This window comes from Erpetoichthys calabaricus, chromosome 2 (genome assembly GCF_900747795.2).
Source record: "Erpetoichthys calabaricus chromosome 2, fErpCal1.3, whole genome shotgun sequence".
Taxonomy (NCBI): domain Eukaryota; kingdom Metazoa; phylum Chordata; class Cladistia; order Polypteriformes; family Polypteridae; genus Erpetoichthys; species Erpetoichthys calabaricus.
Window position 1 is genome coordinate 204,559,167 of NC_041395.2, and position 26,598 is coordinate 204,585,764.

At 35.8% G+C, this 26,598-nt stretch overlaps 1 protein-coding gene across 6 annotated transcripts in view; it reads right to left on the minus strand.

The window, feature by feature from the left end:
* Positions 1 to 2,516: 2,516 nt before the first annotated feature.
* tmem44 (transmembrane protein 44) overlaps positions 2,517 to 26,598 on the minus strand; it is a 60,226-nt gene continuing 36,144 nt past the window's right edge. The window contains exons 2-11 of one of the 6 annotated variants that reach the window (XM_051922243.1): positions 26,387 to 26,516; positions 25,094 to 25,184; positions 23,659 to 23,822; positions 18,937 to 19,023; positions 18,373 to 18,543; positions 15,210 to 15,371; positions 14,680 to 14,784; positions 13,755 to 13,868; positions 8,448 to 8,480; positions 2,517 to 3,022 (exon numbers count right to left, since the gene is read on the minus strand). In XM_051922243.1, the coding sequence (XP_051778203.1) occupies positions 2,789 to 3,022; positions 8,448 to 8,480; positions 13,755 to 13,868; positions 14,680 to 14,784; positions 15,210 to 15,371; positions 18,373 to 18,543; positions 18,937 to 19,023; positions 23,659 to 23,822; positions 25,094 to 25,184; positions 26,387 to 26,516 (1,291 nt within the window). In that variant the 3' untranslated portion in view covers positions 2,517 to 2,788. Of the gene's footprint in view, positions 3,023 to 8,447; positions 8,481 to 13,685; positions 13,869 to 14,679; positions 14,785 to 15,209; positions 15,372 to 18,372; positions 18,544 to 18,936; positions 19,024 to 23,658; positions 23,823 to 25,093; positions 25,185 to 26,386; positions 26,517 to 26,598 lie in introns of all 6 variants that reach the window. The other 5 variants (XM_028795037.2, XM_051922244.1, XM_028795038.2 and 2 more) reach the window with 5 other exon arrangements.

The following is a 26,598-nucleotide window of genomic DNA, read 5'->3' on the forward strand; positions in this document are numbered from 1 at the left end:
AAGTTTATCTGTTTCTATTGCTATTCAAAAAAATAACATTTCTCTGTGATATAGATTTAATCTTTTTAAATAAACATGAAATGCAAATTAAAGAAAGAAAGAAAGAAAGAAAGAAAGAAAGAAAGAAAGAAAGAAAGAAAGAAAGAAAGAAAGAAAGAAAGAAAGGCAATATAGTTCAACTGCTACATGCTTAGTGCAAAGCATGCCTTAAATGCATATTTAACTAGGAAAGTCTTGCAGATGTCACAGGTGTCTGGTCACACTTATAGGTAATCTAACTTAGACACCATTAAAATATCCGACTACGCCACCCAGTTTTATTAAGAGACTGGGAACTCCTGAAATTTACCAATAATAGCACACAGGTTTCTTTAAATTGGGCGGTGAGTAAACACACAATGAAAGACACAACAGTAATTTTAGAAAGAAGCGACAGTAAGTTCTATTACACAAAACAATATAAGGTACATTAAAAAGATAAACGAACATAACAAAAACTAAACATATCAGGAATCAATTTCCCTTTTTTTAAAAAAGGAAAATACACAGTCCACCCTCTAAAAGTCCGTTAAAAACAAGAATTGGAGGATACAACCTTTAGTGGTGCAGAGTCCAGTTTGTTCACTGTGTTACCCCAACACTTAATTGTTCAACTGTCCATGGATGCACTCTGTTCCCCAGACACTCGTTCCCCTACAAAAGTTGTGTCAAATTGTTGACTCCCTGTCAGCGTCTCTTCGTTGTTCCTTTTTCTTCCACTCTGGGCTCCTTGTGTTGCTGGGACCTAGGCACGCCTCATTTCTCGTCTGTCAACTTTGCTGGGTCCTTTCATGCAGATTCCCTCTCTCGCTGAACCCACATCCGGCGTCTCTTTGTGGAGCTGTCTCTTCCTCCCTGGAAGTGTTGCCGTCCTTGTGCCTCACGTCGTGCCAGCCAGGTACCCTTGTCTGCCTGCGAGCCCCTGTGCCCTGTCCGAGTGTCTTGGCAGCGTTTCCTGTGGACTGTCCCTCCTGCCTTCTGCTGCCCAGGAGTTTATATTTACTTCAGTCCCTGCTGTTGTCAGTCCTGGACAAACAGTTTAATCAATGGCACATCTAAATTGCCTGGGTTTAACAATTAATGAAAACACAAGTTAACAAAACGTATGGTTACCAAACATTAATAAGTACAGATATGCTGATTAGAAACCAATATTTCCAAGCCAGGTAAATACAGACATCCTCCAAGGCCAGACTTCAAAGCAGTGACTCCCTTGCAAGACAGCAAATACCATTAATAAGTACAGACAGCCTTTTAACTTCTCACCCCCCAGTCCCAACAGTGGGTGCCTAATGGAACCACCCAGTGCACAAAAAAATGTAAAAGTGTCCCCCTCTGACACAGACACCTTTAAAGCACTTGCCATTGTCAGCTGACCAACTCATAGTCATATTGCACATTTAAACAATACATGTAGTTGCTATTCATGGTTGTTTATTAGGTCACATCTATCTAATGAACTAACATTTAATTAATTTTTATTAATTTTGCAGCTTCAGTATACAATGATATCAGATTTGAATTGCTTGTAAAACTATAATCAAACTAAAATTTGCAGTCTGAATGGAACCTCAGTGGGCTGTAGCCAGTATGGGCTTTTCAACTCATATCTGTCATTGCTATTTTTCTCTAGCACCACTCCAGTATTTCTACAATTTTTAAAGGTAGATATATAAATTAGGCACTGGATGTGTATGTTATTCTTAGGGTCGGATCACAAATTTCTACGGTTGTGGTTTCCAGGGCTGTGACCACAAATTCATCAGCAGACAGTATAAAAGGTCAGCATTTGTACTTTTTCTGATCTGCACATAAATCCTTCTAAACCTTTACTGTATTCTCTTCATGATTTATTTTTGTGTCTTGCCAAGTTTTCAACTTCTTGCTGGAATTTTGACTGTGATTTTTGCCTCATGTCAGAGTTTTGGTCACTTCATTTTATTTAATTTTTGATTTTTTTGCCTTTTGGATGCATCTCCTGGTTTAACTCTTTTGGACTTTTGATTATCTTTTGGGCCTTTTTATGTTTGCTACATTTAGGCCTTTTGTTTTCTTTGGGGCCTTTAAAGTAATTTAGGGATTTGCTGACAATGTGGGTTGTTTACTTAAACCATCAACTGTGGCATTAATTTCCCATAACAGAGCAGAGTCTCAAGATGAGGTAGCTTTACAATTTTGTAATTGTTAAGAAATGAGGCAGAATAGATTGAAAAGTGTCATATGCTTCCCTCTGCATTTGCCCAGAGGAACACTGAATCTTCCACACAGCCAGAACCAGTCTTATGTTTTAGGAAAGCGCAAGGCTGTCAGAACATAACACTAAGACAGTTTTTAACATTAAATTTCTATTTAAAATGTTTTGTCAAACCAGAATATAACTGAGACTAATTTTTTTTTGTACTTTTAGCATATAAAGTAGTAGCTTTTCCACTAGAGTGTATTTTCTGTTTCAACAAGAGGGAAAAGTTTAAATTCACATTAGACTATTTATAAATCCAATACCCAAAAAGAAAAAGCATTCAAATAAGATTTACAAATAGCTGGCAGTATAAAATATATCCCAATTGAAAATTGTGTTCTTCAACAATACAGTACAAAACACATATGTACTGTATATATGGTTGTACCTTAAGTAATGATGATACTTGATATTTATTCAGTTTTTCCAGTTTGGCATATTTCCTCTTGAAATATTGCAACTATTGCAGATTAAAGCTAAGAAATTGCAAGACTAAATTAGAGTTTTTCTTTACTTTCCAGTCCTCCTAATTTCCTCTTCATAATCGGCAAGAATGGCAGAGGCTCTCTCATCCGTCATCATGACTCTGCCTTCATAGTACCAGAAATCTGATATAGGTTGTCTGGCAGTGTCCGTCTGGGGTTCTCTGAACAAGTCTTGGTGAATTGAAGCTTCCTTGTTTACATCCTCTGGGTCTGCATTTAGTCCTTTATTCCAATTCTGATCCATATCTTCAAAATCCCACTGCAATGTAGAAAAAAGCAATTAATGATTTCACAAGCACTCTGTTTTCAACTACTGATTCACCAGAAGAAGGTACAACAATATTGTCCTGTTCAGGGATGTTTTCTGCCTTACTTGCCATTACTTCCAGAATAGGCATCATCTCCTCATGACAATGAACTGGTTAAGCAGGTCAGAAAATGTATGGATGGATTGACTGAAAAAGACTCAATTACAATATTTTTATTCACAGTTTCCAGTTCTTGACTTGAAAGAATACCATATTCCATCCATCCGTTTTCTGGACACTATTTACAATAACAGGTTCGTGAGAGGCCAGAGCCTAATGAAGCAGCTTTGGGCAGTAATAAAGGATCAGTCCTTGATTGAAATCCAGTCAAACACAGAACACAATGACAGATATTGTATCATTTCTTAAGTGTTATTTATTAATCCCTCTGGAATAATAAAGTCTACACAAACAGTCTACATTAATCTTATCGGCCACACTTGTATTCACTCATACTAGGCCAATTTTAGGTCATCATGTAACCTAACAGCACACCTATCCTTAATTGCTCTGACTTTGTGAATTTAATGAAATCATGACATTAATCACTAGATATTTATTGGCTTTTTCAGGTTTCCTTTATTTCATATCATTACGTCTGAAAAACATGTGATTTGCAAGTTATTGCTAAGCATAATACCAATGACAAGTCTTTAGCCCTCAGTAGGCAACCTTCCTTATTTCAATACTTTGGCTTATAAAACATGTCCAGTCTTGTTTCAAATACCCACCAGTTAACAATAAGGTGGCAACAAATCAAACAGTGCAAAATAAGAACATCACATGTTCTTCATTAATATTTTCAAAGCTTAATTCTTAATGCTGACAAATGAAGATATGTGATTCATTATAGGTAAAAAGCATACAACTATAACCATAACTAAACTTTTGAAAACATCTCTTTTATGAGCGGCTACAGTCAAACAGAAATAGAAGCAGGCCACATTTCTACATTAGTAAAGTTGATGCATACTGTTCAATACAACCCTGCCATAGTATTCACTACTGAATAGTGTGATTATGACAATGGTAAGGAAGACCACAAATTAAAATGTTACTTTATGGGGTGATAATGCTCCTAAAGTATGTACTGCATATATGCATATATATACAGTATATACACATATATATATATATATATATATGTATATGTATATACAGAGAGAGAGAGAGAGATACAGGTATACTATTTTGGGGTGCTCAGTGATTCTAATTTTGAAGCCTTTATGAGCTGCTGTCATTAATTCCCTAAATAGTAAACCTCAACTGTTTATACTGATATTTTCCAGCATCCATGTTGTTGTATGTTTAACAAAGTCATATTTTATTTTCATTTTGTTAAATATTTACAACATCACCATTTTTATGGGTGCCATCATTTAGTGATATTGTCATTGTGATGCATTGGTCAGTCCCTGGAGGCATGGTTTCAGAAGTTGTGCAAAGGCATAAAAACTGTTGTCAAAGTATCTGCATCATCAAAGATTGTTAAAAAAAACTAAAACTACATGCTTTTAGAGTTCTATTAGAATTCTCAGTGTACAGTGTCTTTTGCTACACATTTTTGAGTTCAACTGTACTTTAGTGTTTTTGTTTAATCGATAGCTCTTACAGTCCTTTTGTTTTTCTTTATAACTAGATTCACCTTATAGACTGTTTTATTTCTCTTGTGCTATAGTGGGCTGTCACATTCTCCAGTCATGCTAGAACAAAGTCAAGCCTACTTACAATGCAAAAAATCAAATATTATGGCCTAATGTTTCTTGTATTGGATTGTCTTGTTTAAAATGAAGAAAATTAATTTATTCTGTTATGTGATGTTTCACAGTTGGCATTGTTTGCTTGATGCTGTATTTTGTTACTTTTATCTTATCATTTAGGGAACTCTGCCAACACTTGCCTACTGCCTTCTTTATTTATTGTACAGTCACTGAAATGATTGTGAGGACTGAGTGCACAACCTGTAAGTATACATACCAAGGTACTCTCTTATGCTCATGTGATGTTGAAGCAATCAGTATTTTAAAAGGACAGATCTGTGTCATGCGAGTTGTCTGCCTTTTCTTGATATCTTATGAAACTGCAATATTTGTGACGATCCTGAAGGTTACTGTTTTCTTTTTGATCACCCACTTGTAGTTTTCTTACTATTTGCCACATTATTAACTTCTGGGAGCCGATCAGTACGAAGATCAGCTCTACTTTCATGATGCTGGAGGGGTGAAGAAGATCCAGTTAGTTAATTTTTTGCTGATGAGGCTTAGAGTCAAGCCTTGCTAAGGTAATACCACATGGTTCTCCCTGTCACTCTGTTTAGTAACTAGAAATTTCTTAATTTTGATCCTATAAATTAAGGGCTGAAAACAGATGTCCACATTGAAAAGTGAATGAATGCACCTAAGGTATTAAATGTATCAGGCTTTTAACCAAACTTAATTCACAGAGGCTGAGCTTATATAGCTAATACTCAATATAAAAGGAGTAAATGCAAATTTAAATTCAAGGCAAAAAAAAATCAAGCTCAAGTCAGCCAAAAATTACAAGACAAGATAATGCATTTGATGAACGCATCAACAACTACAACATTTTTTTTCTTGTATAGCCTGTGATATATGGCCGGCAGTTTGTCCCGGCCAATACCTCCAGGCCGCCAGATCGAGCCCTCCCTGCAACATGGAGGTGCCCTAAATTCCAGCAGGGCCTCATGGACATTGGAGTTTTAATGCACAACCCAGCTGGATACCATGGGGGCCACCAGGGGATGCTGCAGGGAGGCCCAGGGACTTCTATTTGCCTTATAACCCAGAAGTACTTCCCAGTCGAGGGGAAAGAGGCAATGATGTACTTCCGGGAGGAAGAAAAGGAGTTTTACTCGACCCGGAAGTGTTATAAAGTCAAATGGACTAAGGGACAGAAACACTTCCGGGTCAAGAAGTATAAAAGGACTATAAGTAACCCCAGCAGATCGAACCGAGTTGGGAGGAAGGGTGACTGAGCTGGGAGGTGTGGAGGATTATAGATTATTGTGATTGTATTGAGTATTATTGTGATTTATTTAAGTATAGTGGAGTGGAGGTGCTTTGTGCGCATTATTATTATAATAAAAAACATTATTTGGACTTTTATCTGGTGTCTGGCGTCTGGTCTGAGGGTTCAAGGGAGCGATAGCGCCCCCTATCTGTCACAAGCCCAAAATCACACAAGGAATGCCTCAATGGGTTTTAACAGGCCCTGTTTTTGACAGTCCCCCAGCCTTCACTCCCTAAGAAGACAAGAAAAAACTCCCAAAAAAAAAACTGAAGCAATCTTAGGAAAGTAAATTCTGAGACAGACCCCCTTCCAGGTAGGTTAGGCATGCAATTGGTGCTAAAAAATGAGGTTAATACAATACACAAAACAGAATGCAAGTAAACCTCTTCACAGCGCTAGATGGCCAATCAATCATTACCACCTCAGAAATACAATACAATAGTACAAATTACAAGATAGAATGCAAGAATAGATTATACCACTTACTAAATACAGACATATCACATATGAGGATACATATTTGTTAAAATAGCTAAAAAACAAAGTAGAAACTAATTAAAATAAATGAAAAACAACAATTTATCTGTTAATCAGCTAATTGTAGAACCACTGCTAGATTGCAGACCTCAGCCAACAAGCCACGTCCGTTCTATTGGCCATTCTACAGCTGAGTCAAACAAACAAAATCCATCCATCCATCCATCCATCCATCCATCCATCCATCCATCCAGTATCCAACCTGCTATATCCTAACTACAGGGTCACAGGGGTCTGCTGGAGCCAATCCCAGCCAACAAAGGGCGCAAGGCAAGTAAGTAACAAATATGAACATCAAAATTCATGTTAATGTCACAACAACAAGTGCTTCAGACACAATGATAAAGAACAACACAATAATAAAATCAATTAGTTAACATTCCACACAACAAAGAATACTCAAATACAGGATGATTTTCACTCACAATGAAATACACTGTATGGAAGCAGCTTGTGATATGAAAACCAAGTTTATATACCAGTATAATTCCATTTGCAAATAAAGGTAATGTTACATGGCAAACCATCCACATGTTAATTAATACATTTTTACCAACCAGGTGATTCAAAAAATCACCTTTGGAACATTATCCATTTATTCTATAACACAATGGGGCCTAAAAAGGAAAACCTCATTAAATTGCACTTTATAACCTTATTGTAAGGTTAAGGTGTCTGTCTTCCTTTGACATAAAAACAATACTCAGGCTTGATTCTGTCCATTTGCACTCACTCTGATATTCTGTAAATAAACCCTATCCTCAGTTTTATTCTTTAGTGTTGTTACATGCAGCATAGTTAAAATGGAAAACCATAGTAACTGATCAATTACAGGCACCATGCATGTCAATTAAATGGGTAAAATGTGACTTTTAAAGACATTTAACTAGAAAAGATACAGATAAAGATAATAAATACAAAATTGGTGACACTGCTGAAAGATATTTCCCAGTATAATACTGAGTACTTATAGAAAAGTGACATACCCTACACTATACTGGGCAGTTCAACAAAGTTCATTGCTTGTTTCTATCAAAAAGTGTATGTGTACGGTAAACAATTTCATTAAAAAGGAGTGATTATAAATAAATAATTTTTGTGAAACATACTGTAGAGTATTATGTGATCTCATTTTATTTTATTAATATTGTCTTTGAACTGTGTTTGAATATGCTGTTCAGTTGCCTACTCTAAAAAGAATGAGTGTTATGCTTTTGCTTTAAGTTAACCATTACATTTTTGAGGAGTACACATTATTGGATGATTTTATGGCTATCTATAAGAATACAATGCCTGCAACACATCAAGGTTTACCATTAAATCAGATAACTGTGAGGATAATCATACCTATAAGGCTAATTTATAATATCAACAAAGTAGATAAAGAAATGTTCAAAAGGATTCTGTTAGAGTGTTTCAGAATCATTAAATATGTTAGTTTTGGGAAGAACATAATGATTTTAAATGACTGCAGCATTTCATATTCTTCACTTAGAAATGTATCAATTTGTAAGGTATTAAATGCCTAATGTCAGAAGTAAGTTTTTACAAAATACTCAGGTGAGAGATAGAAACAAATTATTCAAAGCCTACCTATGTGTAATGATACTATATGTGGGTATCTGGTTTAAACAAATACCTTTATAAACATTACTTAACCACAGTTTTCATTTATAAGAATTATAATCGAATTCCAGGACTTTAAAAAATGACATATTTGCATGATATTTAAATAAGAAACAGGAGGACTAGCAAAAATATATTTCAAGAGCATGCATGCATGCACTGTATAATTAAAAAGACGCATACCTGTTCTGAGTTTAAGGCTTCCATATATTTTTGCTGTGGAATGAAAACAAATCAAATACCCTAAGACAGTTTAACAACAAATATTTTTTTCAGCTACAGAACATAACATTCTCCTGCTTAGTCAACTTTAGTGTCACAAGGGCCAGAACCTATACCAGGAGCATAAGATATGAACAGTTTCTGGACATTAAATTAGTAACTGGGTGCAGGATTTAAATCCAGGATCCTGGATCTATTAGGTGATAATGTGAACTACTTTACAGTTTCAGCACTGCTGGGCTCCATTATGTTTAAAGCTGTTAACAACTCATAAAAAATGATGTGAATATGACCAGTTAAATACCTAAAGAAAAAAGAATTTTTGTGTAGCTTTGGACAGGAAATCAAATCATTCATGATAGTCTGGTAAAATCCACTCCAGTGACAGGCTCCAAAATTTGCACATGTTTATATTCATATCATGTTTAAATACAAAAACAACCAATAGTAATGTTATTAGTGTATTTAAAATATTTTAAAGTATTTAATAGTTGGTATGAATATATGTAATGGCCTTGTGTTTTTCTTGTGCTCTTCATTTTGCTGTATTTTTTATTATAAATTATTTTATTAAAACAAAAATAATGATAAAAAAAACTTAAAACATGTCACAGTTAGCATGTGGCAAAAGTAACATTTAATGATTATCTAAAAGTTTTTCATTAATATTGTTAAAGAAAATGTTACTATAACACTCAAATCAGCATTACTCTGTGAAAGCCTTATCAAAATGTGCCCTCTTGTGGACTGATCAGTAACATTCCCCCTCAAGACCAACACAAATATTTAATGAGTGTGAAATTAAAAATTTAAATGTGAAGTACACATAATTTAGATGAACTATTAATCAGTATTTCTGCCATTTTTATAAAGAAAAATTTAAAAGTTGTAATCAAGAATAGAAGAATGTAATGGCATGCAGTTCTAGATTGACTTTGTCTGCATGCATTTTTGTGCATAGTGTGTAAGTGTACCCTACTATGGACTGAGACTGTTGGTTCCTGACATTTACGCAGTCCTCCAGTTCTTAACCTATATTATGTGGGTTTACAAAAATTGATGAATTGTATCCATTCACAATTAATTTATCCTTTTTTTCAAAGCTGATCACAAATGAATTTGACTGAATATATTTTTTTGAGTGATAAGCAACTACAGTATATGTCCCACATAAAGACTAAAATTCACATCAGGAAATATTGTAAATTCTACATGAAATTAACTCTAGCCATATTTTAAGAATGGGGCAGATTTATTATGAAGTAAGACCTATGACCATTAAATTATTAAATACAAGTAAATACTGATAGCAGACACAAGATTCAGGCATTTCACATGCTCCAGTAAACAATATAAATATAATAGACATAAACTTTTAAAAGAAATATTAAGCAAATGTAAACATGGAAGGCCTGGATGAGGCCTTTAATGACCTCTTGGGCACAGCCATCAGCAGTGTGTCTGTTTGCGGAAATATTGTCAGCCTTGTTGAGAGGTTTACTTACTTTGGCAGTAAAATTCATGTCTCTGGTGAGTCTTCCTATGAAGTCAGTAGATGGATTAGGAGAGCATGGGGGGGTCATGAGGTCACTGGAAAGGGGTGTATGGAGATCCCGATATCTATGCAAAAGGATGAAGGTACAAGTCTTTAGAGTCCTGGTGCTTCCTGTCTTGCTATATGGTTGCGAGACATGGATGCTATCCAGTGACCTGAGACGAAGACTGGACTCCTTTGGTACTGTGTCTCTCTGGAAAATCCTTGGGTACCGTTGGTTTGACTTTGTGTCAAATGAGCGGTTGCTCATGGAGTCCCGAATGAGGCACATTACCTGTATTGTGAGGGAGTGTCAGTTACGGCACTACAGCAATGTGGCACGTTTCCCCGAGGGTGATCCAGCTCATAAGATCTTCATTGTTGGGGACCCGAGGAGCTGGACTAGGCCAAGGGGTCGCCCACATAACACCTGGCTGCGGCAGATAGAAGGTCATTTCTGGAGGGTGGGACTGGACCGCGAGTCTGCCTGGGGGGTTGCCAACTGGGATCCAGAGTTGTTTCTTCGTGTAGTGGGTGCGGCAACGCACTGTACCAGTGTATGCTCCCCAACTTGATTTGACTTTTAAACATGGAAAGTATATGAATGGACTGAGAACTGGTAAGCAAATGAAAATTTGCCAGTCAAATGAACAATTCTGTTTGTTTTCTTTCTCTAAATTGCATAGCTAAATAAAGAAAAACAAAGCATACAGAAGAAGCACATGGATATCACAGCAAAAGAACATTAAATTCTTTACAAAAAGCAAGTCAGTAATGAGAGGCCATAAACAGGAAAACAAAAAGATCTTTCCTATTATATAAAACAAACAGAATAAATCAAGAGTGGAATGTTAGCACTGTTTGCATATACTCTCAAAAAGGATTTTTCCCTGGGTTCTCTGGTTTTGTTCACACATTCCAAAGATTTTATGCTGTTTGACTGCTTTAAATTGACACTGTATAAGTGTGTTTTGGTGTGTGTGTGTGTGAGTGTGCTCTGTGATGGACAGGAGTTAGTTCTTAACTTGTGTGTGATGCTCCTAGGATAAGCTCCAAGCCTTTTGCAATCCTGAAGTTGATAAACTGTGTTTGAAAAGAGATGAATAGATCTACAGTATAAGGATTAATTGTGACAGAACTGTTAAATCTGAACTATAATTGAAATAAAAATATATTTACTTAAAGAAAAGTTTTTCAACTGTTTAAAAATCAACAAGCAAATGTAGCAATACGAACAAAAAGCAAGAAAAAAAAAAGAAAAGTGAAAGGCTGAATTTAAAGAGGACAGCAAAATTTTAAATCCTTTGATTTTATTTTTTTTTATTCTTAATTTGACAGAAGCAGAATTTTCTTTGCAGTGATGTTTTTGATTAGGTTTACAGAAAGAGAGAAAGAAGTAAAAGCCAACCTTCACAGGTATAAAGCAGGGAGACAAGCTCTACAATGTCAGTTCTACCACTTGACTAAATGGAAATAATTAATTGAACCCGTATTTGAGCTTACAAGAAATCTCTATGAGAAGTTTCTGAGATCTTTATAAAGAAAATAATACATATATTTATCTGTAAAGAGAAATTGATAGTCAGCCTAGCTCACAACAGCCATATATATTTACTGCATGGAAAAAAAAAATCATTAAATGCCTGTCCACAGGAAGAGGAAGTCATGAACTTATGAATACTATATAAAGAACCTGAAAAAACATATACTGTGGTGGATTTCTATGGAGGAAAGGGTGGCACAAATTAGGGATAGGTCCCTGTATGACCCCAGTTGGGACAGGGAAAAACCCACCTTGGCAGTAGGAGTTGTAAGTTAAAATTCCAGTATGAGAATAAAGATATATTCTAAATATATCCCGAGGCATCATAATGAGAATGGCAGTGTGGTGTCCTACGAGAAAGTTTAGGAGATTTCTTCCAAATGCTAGAGTGCAGGTATTTTACAGACAACAGCAGAGCTACCTGATCCAATATTTAAAAGTGAGAGACTTCAGAGGGTTGGAAAGATGGCAGAATACGTCCTGGTTAATTGGGGGCAGAACATGGTCCTAGGTCAAAACAAATGGGACTATGTTTCCAATTTTAACTGTGAAGTTTAGAAAGCTTAGAATGTGTCCAGTCATTACACATTAGATAGACAGTTAGCAGAGTGTGGTTCTCAAATTGCTTGTGAGACTAGATCCTTGTCTCCTTGTAGCCATGCTTCTAGGGGACATGGCCACAAAGACACAATAGGCCACTGGAGCAATGTGTCCCCGTACAAAAAGACCATGGAAGTTAAACCTAAGATAGGGACATTAAAGCCACCTTAAGTAAAAGGACGCACTAAGTCTACAGTTGAGAACAGAGCCAAGATAAAGACTCACTGGTGGGAAAAAGTGGTCAGAATCATAAAAAATGAAACAAGAGATGAGTAAGGCAAACATTTTGACAATGAAATGTGGGGCAAGGTACTCCACCTTCGGACAATTTGTACCATTTGTACCTACAGTATGTAGGAAAGTCAAAGATGCCAGCAAGGCTTTTCTTTTCTTTTTATCTTTGTTTGCTATAAACTGTTTCCCTGCAAACAAGGAGATGGCAGGCAGAAAACGATGGCATAGGAGAATAATTTGGTCAACAAAGCAATAAAACAGAAAAAATCGGGGAATAGGGGCATGACTGATGGCTATAAGCCTTGTGGATACATTGGAGGGGATATTATCCTTATAATTATATTATTACTATTAGGAGCACCAGTAAAGCAAAGATGGAGAAACTTGTTCTGGAAGTAAACATACAATGTTTCCCCAAATTGCTATAGGTTAGGCAATCCATCAGGTGCCAGTGATGCCCAAAAGAGCATGCACTTAGGAGTTTAATGGGTTGGCAGAATACCTCCTGACAGATGAAAAAAAGCACAGGATTACTAGTACCATGTTGCCTTTTAAGAGTGAAAGCCATATGTACTGGCAGGAGACCAGTGGTTTTCCTCCATCCCATAAGGTCTGGTAGTGGTAGGGGTAGGGCAATGTGGCCCTTCAAAGTGATACAGTCCAGCAGCTGCCAAATAAACGTTTAAGGGCTACTGAAGGCTTAGTAATTGCAATAGTTTGTGTCCTCAAGATGTCATGGTTCTGTTCCTAATCCCTGATATAATTATTGTTTGACCTCAAAGTGACCATGCAAGGAAGTCTAAAGCAGTTTGTAACCAGGAGATCCACTGGTCAAGAGTGGGATAGTGAAGTGGGGCAACGGTGCACTTGGCAGATGGAAGAGAGCTCAAAGTGGGGAGTGGAAAGACAGAGAGTAGGTAAAAAAGTAGTGATTACCATTGTACTGAAGAGGGCGACATGTAAGCAAACCACCCCATAGAATAGACAAGGAGTCGAAATCCATGAAGACTGATAAAGAGAGGCGGGTGTGCTGTTCCTGTTGCATTACTTTGTGCTCAATTTTGTTTACTCTTCTTTGTTTGTTTACTAAAGTAATTCCAATATTTTTACAGGTTGTGGCTCATTTAAGTATTATTACATGTTTTACTGGACACCACAAAGAGTGCCTTCTCTTATTATAATACATATTTATTGATTCACTTTTTTGACATGGTAAGAGATCACCTCCCAGCTTTGGAGTTATGAGAATAAAGCAAAGTTATCTGCAGCCTAACCAATACATGCATACCTCAAGCTCTGAATTCAGAGATATGGCATCTGAAGAAGCAACAGAAGAAGACAGCTCCACACTGATCACTTTTAAAGGAGGATAGGATGGAGGCTCCAGGGTCTTAGAGTTGTCTACTGAATGAAAGCATTCACCTGGGCTATACCACCCCTCTCCTTGTAGTCTTATCATTCCAAATGAGATCTGAAACATGTGACACCCATTCACTAAAAAAGGACAAAGCTATAACGAACCACTAGCAATCACTCATGTACTGCTAACTGAATGTTGACTCAAAATTGAAAATGGCTCTCATAATTTTTGTTTGTTTTATTTCAGAACTACAGAGTTATTGAGTTATTTGTGAAATCCTAACATATTAAAAATATATATTTTAATTACACATCAATGTAAATATTATACTTTATTTTTTTATTCTAATGTAGACTCAATATTTATGAGAGACCAAATTACAGAACAGACTTAATACATCTGATATTTGTCTTTTGAGAAAGCTTATCCAAGAGTGGAAAAAAGTATCATTGTTATTTATGTACCGTTTATACAGTAGGCCCAATATTTTATTATATGAGAAATATGCACTTAATTGAGCTAAAGACATTACAGAAGAAGACTACAACAATTACTAAAGTACTTCTAAAGGATTATACAAATTTGTTTTTTTTATATCATTCAAGGTCATTATTCACTTCCGTTATGCTTTATGATAAATACTAACAAAAGGAAATTATAATATACAAAAATCATAAACTGTAACACTAAGTCAGAAATTCCCAATGATTCTAACATAATTTTTTTAGAAAAAATATTTAGCATATATTTAGCAAGCTAGGTTAAGATATCTTCACAGATATATTTTCAAGTTTTTTCAAGAATGACTACTTTAAATTTCTTGTTATATTATTTCTTCTCTTTTTCAAAAGAAAGTTTTTCCTAAAACCATGCATTCTCACAACTTTCTGTAAAATCATTTAATACGATTTATAAAAAATACCTCCTGAACTGTTTGAATGCTCAGATCCATATAGTGTCCAATCTCAGCCATCTTTTGTAGATAACGATTGTTGGGAATAGTAGTGAGTGGCACCCATTCAGATTTCTTCCAAATAAAAAAAAATGTATGAAAACTTTAATCAGTTTGAATACTTTTATGCTAATACTATATACAACATACATTATTTACCAATAAATGATATAAATATAACATGATCTTTATCAAAAATAATGCAATTTAATTTAGAAACTATTTACAATGTTATATGTCACACATGGTACTTAGTGGAATGTATGAAAAGTATTATAAAAGAAAAGATGAACCTAAAACATTGCTACCGAGTTTTGCAACACTACTAATGTATTGACTTTGGAAGTGGTGGAAAATAAAAATACTGGAATGAAGGTCCCCCATGTGGTTAGCCAGTTAGATTATCCATAGGAGAAATTTGATGTACTGCTGTCTATTTTGCTTGATCGTTTATCAATAATTAAAAAGAATGAGATCAGATGGTTGTTGCATTATCTTACCATCTTCTCTGTGGTTTCAAGTTGGATCTCTTCCTCTATCTCTGCCATGTCTTGATAAACAGGGCTCAGGAGCACCTGGGTGTCTTGTTCTTCTTCTAGAACCTGGTCTAGACCTATATGGTGAGCAACCTTGGTCACCCTCAGGTAATTAAGCAAAAGAATCTTTATTGTAGTCAAAGGGAAACTGCGAACAATATGAATAACAACTTATCATACTATTAAATAAAACTGAGAAGATTAAATGAACCATTGTGCAATTAAAGCAATCTTTAAAGCATAAATAAGGAACATGTAATATGATGTGTTTAAGTGTGAAAACATTTTAATGGTGGTCTAAATGACTACTGTCAAAAATAGGTGGCACTGTTGTAGCAACATTTCCAACAAGAATAATGACAAGGATATGAAAATATACTCATATGGTTGATTTATTAAATAAATTAACACAAGAGAGACACACAAGGAGATTAACAAGATTAACACAAGGGAGAACACAAGACAAAACAACAAAATCTATAGCCTAACTATATAAATGTTAATCCCGGTTGGCCTGGTGGAGGGGCTTGTCCTCTTATTCACTCATGAAATATACAAAACATTCTCTTTTTTCAACTCCAGTGCCCCCTTGCACCTCTTTCTCTGTCTCTCATTGTGGCTTCTCTTTCCCTAACCAGTTAAAACCCTGCCCTTTCAAACCTCCTAGTTGTAAATTCAAGGTAGCCTACAGAGTTAGAAGTGGGGCTACTTTTGTACTTGAGGCACTCAACCCAGTCCTTCAGTTATCTTAAAAGCATCTCTGCAATAGCCCTATTGCTGTCTGTTGTTTTAACACTAGAATTACCAAAGCCTACGAAAACACTCGTAAATCCGGCCCACCTTAAATCCCTTCACACCTCTCCGTCAGCGTCTTTTATCTTGTAAACGAGCCGATAAAGGCAAGCCGCAAGCAGCCTGCTATTCCATCCCCCCACCACCGCAGAACGGGCACAAAGTTCTCCCAGCTCATGCCTTGATTATCTGGGAGTGAAGTGCTGGAGTTTGAAAGTGGAAATAATAGATCGTTATTTGGAACACTTGCATTTCATGTGTGCTCTGTTTCTACAATATTCTGTGTAAACATATCGTTAAAACAGAAACATTTTTCATATTTTAGTAATAAATGTCAAAATATAGACATAAACTACTGTATATACGTGTAAAGCCTAAAGTCCAAAGATCAAATAAACACTTTCACAAAAGGTTTAAGGATGATGCAACAGCTTCCATGGCGCAGTGGCAAAAATTGCTAACTTGTAATCAAGAGTCCCCAGTTCGATCCTGTCTGTCTCGTATATTTACCGTTTTGAGTAGTGAGTTGCTCTTATTGTTAATATTATACAATAAAAACATACATTTGATTTGCATCTGTAACAGCAGGTGTAAATTTACAGAACTTGTAAGTTAGGGTTTTTTTTTTTTCGCTTTTATTCTCTCAGTCACAATCACGATACATACTACCTGCCCCTAAAACACAAGGAATCTGACGCTGTGAGTTTTTATTTGAAACTGGGAATAACTGTAGATGTGAGTGGTGTTTTGAGATGATCGAACTGGAAATTCTCTAATCTGGTGGGATAAAAGCTGACACAAATACTGGTGAATCTGCCTTCTTCGTATCTCTTTCAGTTGATTTTTTTAATTCAATTTTATTGAGTGTTCCTGCTTACGCTGAATTAGTATGTGCCTTATGGGATATGATGTCAAAGCCCCACTGACAAAAAACAGAGACATCGGTATACTGTATATGATATTTGGAATTATTCATTTTATGACCTGTATAGTACATTTCGGAAAACACTGTGGCACAGATGCAACATTATTCATATTATTCATATTCATTCGCATACCATCTTGCGGTTGTAATCAGTGACAGTGTGTTTTTTTTGTCCTGATCTTGCCCAGCCTCCACATTTTGGTGCATGGTGGTGTTTCTTTTGTACTCCAGGACATACAGAGGAAAGAATAGTATAGAGAGGTCAGTTCCGCGCTATATGCAATCACCAAATTCAAATGTCAACAGTTCCCACATACCCAAGGATCGTCCTTCATACATTTACAACATGTGTACCTGTTGAAATGTACACACTTCTCTCTATGCTGTCGTTCCTATTACTGACACTGACTGAGTTTGCTTTACTGAGGGAAGCGGCTGTCTTGAAACAGAAGCTTGTCAATGTTGCATCCTGCTTTTCTTTTTCCATCGCCTTTTCTTGTCAGAAGTGATGACGAAGCACCTCTGCAAGGTGAGCCATGAGCACTCTTCTTTTCTCAGTGGACCCTGTACATGCCTTGCAGAGTACATGTGCGTTGATCGCTGCCAGGTCAAGCTTGTTGTAGCACAAGCAACCGGCCACCCGCGTGCTCCTGCTTGAACTGAATAAGCTCACGCCTTCTGGTGCATGCTGTCAATGCAGCACCATGGAAAAAAAAAGAAAAATACAAATATATGTGACATATTAAAGAAATCAATTTATGACCTGAATAGTATCAATCAGATAACATCATTGCACTAATGCAATATTATTTACAAGTTTTTTCATAGGCTTTGGTAATTCTAGTGTTAAAAGAGTAACACTGTATACGGTTAAACTGCCTAGGACAGTACAGTACACTGTCAACTTACCTTGTTTAGTTCTTCTTTATTCTAGTCGTCCATGGGCTCACATTTTCTCTATGAGAAGGGTCCAGAATCCCTGGCACCTGCTGGGTTGTCTGCCCTCTAGTACATTAGAAGAGCAATGATCATTTCCTAACAGGTTTTCATTCTCTTTAATTTTTCTGTGTGCCCTGCCTCTTGTCCTCTCATAGCATATAATGCCTAAACAAGATATATAGCCACCCTGCACTGCCCTAGCAAGACAATATTTGTCATTAGTGCCAGTGCCTTCTTTTCTCTCCTTTCTGGGTTCTTGCTGTGCGATGCCAATGCCCTGTGTCACTCTTGTCTTCAAATGTTGTTTCATTTTCAACTCATAAAAGTACCTGGTTCTGAAAATAACACTAAGTGCAAATAACAACCTACCTACATAATTATATATGATTAGCATTAAGGTTTTCTTTTGATATTTTTCACATTTTAAAGAGCCATGAAATCAAACTTCCAATGAAGTATTTAAAAGGATACTGTGTTGTCAATTGCTGCAGTGCCCAATGAGTTTAATATCCATGGCAAGGCCTTCAGTATGTAGTCAGTCTGCCTGTCATGGCACAAGATTGCTGATGCATAGATAACACTTGCAATGATTTTAAAGATCTGAGACCACACCTGGGTATTGGAAAATTTCTTTCCATTGTACTAAAAAATATAATACAAAGAGAAATCACATACTCCTTTGGCATACATTGAAATATTCAACTGGGTAAATGCTACTAATACTATATGTATCACTTTCAAGCAGATGATAAAGAGCTTTGGGTCTTCATTCTTTAACCAATAACAGGTTCTTTTGAACTATGGTCTAAATTGCAATGGCATCGAAATGCAAAAAATAAACATAAATGAAAGCACAAACCAAAATATAGAAATAGCAAGCAAAAAATAAAAACAGAAACAAAAAAGGATGAAAATGCACACAAAAAGTGAAAAGCAATAAAACATAAACAAAAAATTGTAAACTACTATCCAGAATAAGTCTAACAGGCTGTATATTATTGATCCAAATGTTATGGAAAAGACAGATCCACCTACCATTTTTTGAATATCAGGGCATTTGGATGTCCAGCTTATGGTGAGCGCTACCAGTCCCAATGCATATCCGATAACATCAGTATTCTCCTATCAGTATTTAAAAACAATTAAATTAAAAATGAAAATAAGATGATATTAACCATTAAAATATACTAAAAAAATCTAAAGAATAAATATAATCTTATAATGAGAAAGAAAAGAAAAATAACAGCTGCATTTTTTTTACATTTGATAGGAAAATAAGTATGATATTTAATATAACTGTATTTATATTTAATGAATTTCCAAATATTTTGAAATTTTTAATACTGCCTAATAGAAAAAACGTTAAGTATAGATAGTTAACAAGCTTAGTTGATGCCAATACTGCCATAACAAGCTCCTTCATCTTCATCCCTTAACTGGATTAAGTGAATCAGATTTACATGTAAAGACTTCCTGACAGACCGCATAGAAAGGGTTAGGGTGGGCCCTCACATCTCCTCGGCCATCAGCATCAGCACTGGCTCTCCTCAGGGATGTGTGCTGAGCCCCTTGCTCTTCACGCTGTATACACATGACTGCGCCCCTTCCCACTATAGCAACACCATTGTCAAATTTGCAGACGACACCACTGTGGTGGGGCTCATCTCTGGGGAGGATGAATCCGCCTACAGGTACGAAGTGGAGTGGCTGACAGCATGGTGCACTGACAACAACCTGCTCCTGAACACAAGTAAGACCAAGGAGCTCGTTGTGGACTTCAGAAAAAAGAAAACGGACATCAAACCACTCTACATCGGAGGGGACTGTGTGGAGAGGGTGTCAGAGTTCCACTTCCTGGGAGTCCACATCATGGAAGACCTGCCCTGGGGTGTGAACACAGCTGGCAAAGAAGGCTCAGCAGAGACTTTATTTCCTGAGAGTCCTCAGGGAAAATAACATCCTCCAAAAACTGCTGATGTCCTTCTATCGCTGCTCTATTGAGAGTATCCTGTGCTACTGCCTCTACGTGTGGTTTTCCAGCTGCACAACAGCGCAGAGGAAAACACTTCAGCGGATCGTAAAGACTGCCCAGCAGATCATCGGCTGCTCTTTACCCTCTCTGGATGAACTGCACAGATCTCGCTGCCTCAGGAAAACAGAAAATATCTTAAAAGACTCCTCACACCTCGCTCATGACATGTTCCAACTGTTGTCATCAGGCAAAAGACATAGGAGCATCAAAACAAACACTAATAAACTGAATAACAGTTTCTTCTCTGTTATTATTAGGGCACTGAATTGACACCTAATCACCTCCAATGCAGCAGTGTATCTGAATGACTTTTCAAAGGACAGACTGGGAAATGATCTGTAAGCCATATTGGGACAATATTAAGGAACTCTGCATCGAAATTACTGTACCCTCAAAGACAGTGTGCAGCTTTACAAATAAGGCATGGATTACTAAAGAGCTTAAAAATCTCCATAACTATAACAATGCAGTTTTCAAATCTGCTGATAAAAAGAAAAGGCACACAGAGAATGCTCAGAAAAAAAAAGCGAGTGAAGGAAAGGAAACTTACAGACCTAAAGTAGAAAAGTCGCTTAGGATAACACTTAAAGGTGTCTGAAACAGACTGGGAATAATTACTGAACTCAAGCAATCCAGGGCTCAGTTGTTAGAAAGGAATGTGGACAAAGACAACACACTCAACCAATTTCTGAACAGATTTCCACTTGCACCGCCACCTGACTCCAGTAGTCAGCCCCCCCTACAACATTTCAACTGCCTGTATGTATTTTCCTCCTACCACTTCAAATGCTATTGCCAGTGATGAGTCCACCTTTGACAATCAACATAGGCTGTCCGTAACTGATGACCAAGTGAGGAGACAACTCAGGAGGGTACACACATGATAAGCTGTGGGACCAACTTTGTGGTATTTCCTGCTGTCTGATCCAGTCTGTCACTAAAGCTCCAGAAAGTACCACTATTATGGAAAACATCCTGTATTTTTTCTGTTCCTAAAAGAAGGACAGGTGCCTCTTTGCCTAATGACTACAAACCAATGGCCCTTATATCTTACATTATAAGAACCCTGAGCACGGGACAGGAGCTATGTAAATAAAATGTATTATTATTATTATTATTATTATGATGTTGGTCCTGGACTATGTGAGTCTTTTTGCGACAGACCACTGGAACCCACTGCAGTTTGCCTATCAGACAAAGAGTGGAGTAGAAGAATTCAATATCTGCTCCATAAGGCCTATTCTTATCTGGACAAACCTTAAGTTTCCGTGAGGATTGTTTTTTTTTTTTAATTTCTTCAATACCTTCAATGACATCCAGTCAAGGGGATAAATGATAAGCTAAGGCAGTGCTTCCCAAACTTGGTCCTGGGGACCCACTGTGGCTGCAGGATTTTGTTCCAACCAGCTTCTGGGCTAATTAAATGAACTGTTATTTCCCAAGTTCTGTGTTTTGTGAACAATATAGAAATTAGAAAACTAAGTTTGGTAAAAAAAAAAAAAAGAAGAAAATGTACCAAGCACTTATATGGGAATAATGTATTTTTTTTCTTTTTAACCATACTTTCATCTTGGTTTTCATTCTACTTTTCCAGGTGTTCTAATTGTTTAATTAATCCATTATTTACTAATTAGTGGGTCTGATGCTAAAGTTGCTACAGCCTTTCATAATTAAGTGTTGTTTGCCTGGGTGTCTGCTCTGCTCATTTTAATTGTCATTAATAAGATACAACGAAGGGGGAAAACTGCACAGAGAAAGGGCAAAATATAATGAAATCAACAAAAGAGAGTTAAGCATTTAAATCTATAGCAAAAGTAGAAATATTTCTAAATAGCTTATAAATGTAAAAATCATGTTGGTATGCTTTTTCTGAATGTAGAATAACAGAAAAAAATACAAGCTAATTAAATTAGCTCAGTATTATTAGGTGTTGTCAGTGATTATAAATCTGGTTGAAACTAAAACCTGCAGCCACAGTGGGCCCCCAGGACCGAGTCTGGGAAACACTGAGCTAAGGGATTTGCAGTTGGATGAGCATATGATGTCCTACATAAATCAACTATCAATCTAGCAGACTCACAATTTATGAGGTTCATGGACTATGTCTATGATGTGGATGTGACCAGCACTGAAGCACTACATAGAACAGTCCTGACACTTATTTTGTTCACTTTGTACACCTTGGACTTTAGATATAACAGTAAGTCATGTCACCTGAAAAATAATTCTTAGATGATAGTTCACTAATGGGGATGGGACAGTCTATAGGAGTCTGTCAGAGAACTTTGTTTTTTGGTGCAAACAGAACTGTCTGTTACTCAACATCAGCAAAACCAAGCACAAGAATTGGTTATTAAATTTTGCAACTTTTCAAGGTGTGGATGTGGAAGTGGTGAACTGCTAAAAATACTTGGGGTTCACAGCAATGCCTGTCTGGAGTGGCCTAGTAACACAGATGAACTAAATAAGACTCGGTTTCCTTAGGAGACTGTATTTCTTTAAATATTCCATGACAACTGATGCCAATGTAACTTTCTTTGTTGAGGTATACTGGGTCGGTAGCATCAATTCAAGAGAGGCCCACCAAATCAATAAGCTAATTAAGATTGGCATGCTGTTAAAGGATACACTCTCTATCTGCTGGAGGTAGTAGTGGAAAAAAGAATGAAGACAAAACTGATGGTCATTATAAATAACTCTTCATATCCTCGCAATGACACACTATCAATAATTACTGTACTTTTACTTTTTGGCCTCTTCATACTTACATCAACACTCCTTTATAATGCCACATTGTAACTTATCTTATTATTAGCCAAGTAAGAAGTGTTTTTTTAGATGCATTTACCCTTGGGACAAATAAAATACTATCTGTACATCTATCTCTTATTATTATCACAGTTATCTTAAATGGAAACATATCACATATACAGTATATGTTTGGCAGTCCAATTTAAATCTCTTAAGAGCTGTTAATTCTTCAGATATACTAGGGTGGAATGTCTCAGTTATTCAAAAAACACAAAAATATAAAAATTAAAACTATGAGAACAATAAACTCGTTATTTCATTTTATATGCAGCACCTCTTTAAATAGCTTGTAAGTTTACTGTGCATTATTATGTCACATCTTAATTCACTGTGCTCAATGAAAAAAGAATGTCTTCTATGGTTTATCTAAGAGAATATTACCTATTGTATATTTCCATATAAAGGCAGCTTATTTTAGACAATTTTTACTCAAGTAAAATACTTATTTTGATTTCCCTGATAAACATTGTGCCACAGCAGGTAACACTTTTGCCTCATAGCATTATAAATAAATATTCTTCATGACTTGAGGCATGGTGTCCCTGCAATTAAAACTAATCTTTTAAAGAATGATGAGGAACCTTAAATTACTTTGCTATAGGAAATAATGTTACTCAGTCATTCTGTTTGGACAAAAACATATTACAAAAGCAAATCAAAAATTACAGAAAGTGTCAACTGAATTGTTAAGATGATACTGCTACATTACACCTAACTTCCACAAGAGGGCTCCTTTTTCAAACTTGATTCCCCCCATAAATTCTTAATGTCTTTAGATGTCTTTAGAAATCTACGAACCTTCAGCAGCCAATGGCATTTTGTTTACATGGGTTGCACTGCAGCATGCTACTCTGCTAAAAGAATTTAACAAAATGTTTAATATTTATATAAGGGGAGAGGTGATATCACACTACCTGCAGAAAGGTACTCAAAAGACGTCGTCTGGAGTCCTTGGTTTGCAATACATTAGGCCTACTTATACTCTGCCAAGTCCAATACCCTGACCCCACAGACAGAGGCAGCAAGAATACAAACAAACTGTTTCTTTTTCTGCTGTTCCTTCTTTTCTTTCCACTACCTAGAATGAGACATGAGGAAAGCATCCTTTAAGGATAAAAAATTATTACTTTATTTAAAAGATCCATCATTTTCATTATTATACTTACATTATATGTATGTTTTTTCTCAGAAATTGAATAGATATAGGTTTCATATACATACAACATCAAAAAGAAATGATGTGACATAAAATGAATTGGTAGAACACTAATATTAAAAGAATTAATTTTATTAATTACTATAATAGAACATATCTCAGACATAACAGAATTTACTATAATTACTTAGGTGAACACAGAACTATAAGCTGCTAATATGGCAGATGATGACTGTTAAAGCCCATCATTGTTTAATTAAACATTTATATTGTATATATAATTTTAATTTATTTGATAATACCTATCAACATAAGTAGAATAAACTGATTTACTTTATTGTGCAATTTAGGCTGGCATGGTGTATGTGCGTGTAAGTGTGCCATGTAAAGGACTGGTATGCCAATTCTTGTCTTCTGAGTGATGTTGCCAGAATAACTGCTAGCCAATAGCAATCATATGCTGGAAAAAATAAGTCTGTTTTTGGAACTTTGTTGAAAAGTGATCCTAAATTAAATAAAGTATACTGTTGGGTAAGCTATAGCAATGTAATTAATAACATCTTGGTAATAGTACCCTTGTTCCAGACCTTTTTGAAGCCTCCCCCCCACCACCACCTCCTTCAATATTGGTCACAATACAACAATCTGGTGAGTTTAAAATGAAGAGCAAAGTTGTGGGCAGCTCATCATACTTTTGATATGCAGAAACAAGACAGAAAAAGAGGTGAAAGAAGAGAACTTGCTTGCATTGATTTGAAGAAGGGCAATTAAGACTAGATTCTCTTGCCAATAAAAAGAGGCAGAATAAGCCAGTTGGGTTTTTTGAATGTATTTAATTTGCCACTATGTGTCTTTTCTGTGAAATATAAGCTGAAACAATATATTCTTTGACAATTGTCAGAGCTATTTGTATAGCACATAACACTATAATTCTCTTCAATCATAATTTTCTGAATAACCATAATTCCATAAAACCATACAGTCTTCAGAGCTTTTTAGGGTTTTTTAATTCATGTCAACCAACACTACAGTGTTGAAATCAGAGTACAGCTCTTTCATTTAATTGTTCAGCTTTTTCACACTTGATGGTTCTACTGTATCTGCACATTTTTAACCAAGAACATTACTCAAATCTTCTAAACTTGTAAACATTTATTGGCAAACACTGAACTAATTTCATCTGTTTTACATACCTTGTCTGGCTGATTTCCATTTACAGAATGGAAAGAAGAAGCAAATAAAATTAACAAGATCTGCAGCAGCCATGTAGATTCCAGTGAAGATCTATAAGTGAGAAATGTACATTTTATTTAATTTTTTAGACTTATAATTAACACTAAATTCATTTCAATTGTTACCTTGAAAAAACAGTATATAGCAATCGTACCAAATATCATACAATATTATACTGCCTAGACCTTAGGTTTTAACTTTTGTTCTACAATGCATTTTAACCTAACAACAATCGTATCATTTTCTTGGATTTCAAAGCTTTCTTTTTCACTCCTGGATGTATTGCATTTTATGGTATTTGCTGGTTTTTCAAATGATTTGGGGATTTTATTTCATTTAGCAAGTTCCAAATACATTTGACTAAATAATTGCATTAAATGGCCTTTTTCTATGTCTCAACATTTCTGCACTCTTTGTTAAATTATTTTTGATTTGTATTTTCTCTTCCCTCTCTTTGTCTTTTAGTAGCACATTATTTTGGCAGAGCACTGAAATGATTTCATCCATTTATCTATTCTTTGCTCACTGCTTATTTCAATTCAAGGTGTTTAGGACTTCACTTCAGCCTATGTCTGGAGCAGTGGGCAGAAATGCAAGACGGGACAAACATTTGTCACACTCATGTACATTTGTACAGGACAAATTAACCTGATATGCACATTTTTAAGATGTGAAAGGAAAACCCAGGAAACTGAGAAAGACAAATACACACACATATAAAATGTACAAAGACAACAAATGCAGTGACCTGTCCAGAATTGAAACTCCATCTTCTACACTATTTAGCCATCATCACTAACCATCATGCCATTGTAACATTCTACATATAACACAATATCATTGAAATAGCTGTTATATAATATTTTGATTTTCATGAGAATTACAACCCACAATAATGAGCAGGAAAAATTAAGATGTGAAAATGAAAAGTTCGATGGAAGACTTGGGACAAAATCATGATTGGTAATTATTTACATTACAGTATGTGAGAAAAATCAGCATCCTGCTTCTGGATCCTGTATTATTTCTAGTTCACTAGGCATAGAATAAAAAAGTAAAACCACTCTCTGTTAATAAGGTTGTAGTCAGAGATCTAGGACAAGCCATATAATTACATGAGAAGTTAAATTAAGAACGTGCTTCATATCAAGTTAAGAAACAGTCTGGAGTGAAAGCCTGCAGCTGTAGATACATGTATTTTTAGTAAGATCCACAAAAACAAATATTTAATTAATGTTAAAAATGCAACTTACCTGTATAGTCAATTGGTTGGCTAAGAAAGCGCCCACTGTGTTACTTAAGTTTCCAATGAAGCCATACACAATACAATGCACAGAGATACTTGAATGTTTTCCTTTTGTTCTAAGATGCCGATAAAGTAGCCTAACAGGAAGTAAAAACATGTATTCGTAACTATAGATATGCAACAAGGGTTAATCATTCTAATGAATAAAAAGAAAGTATC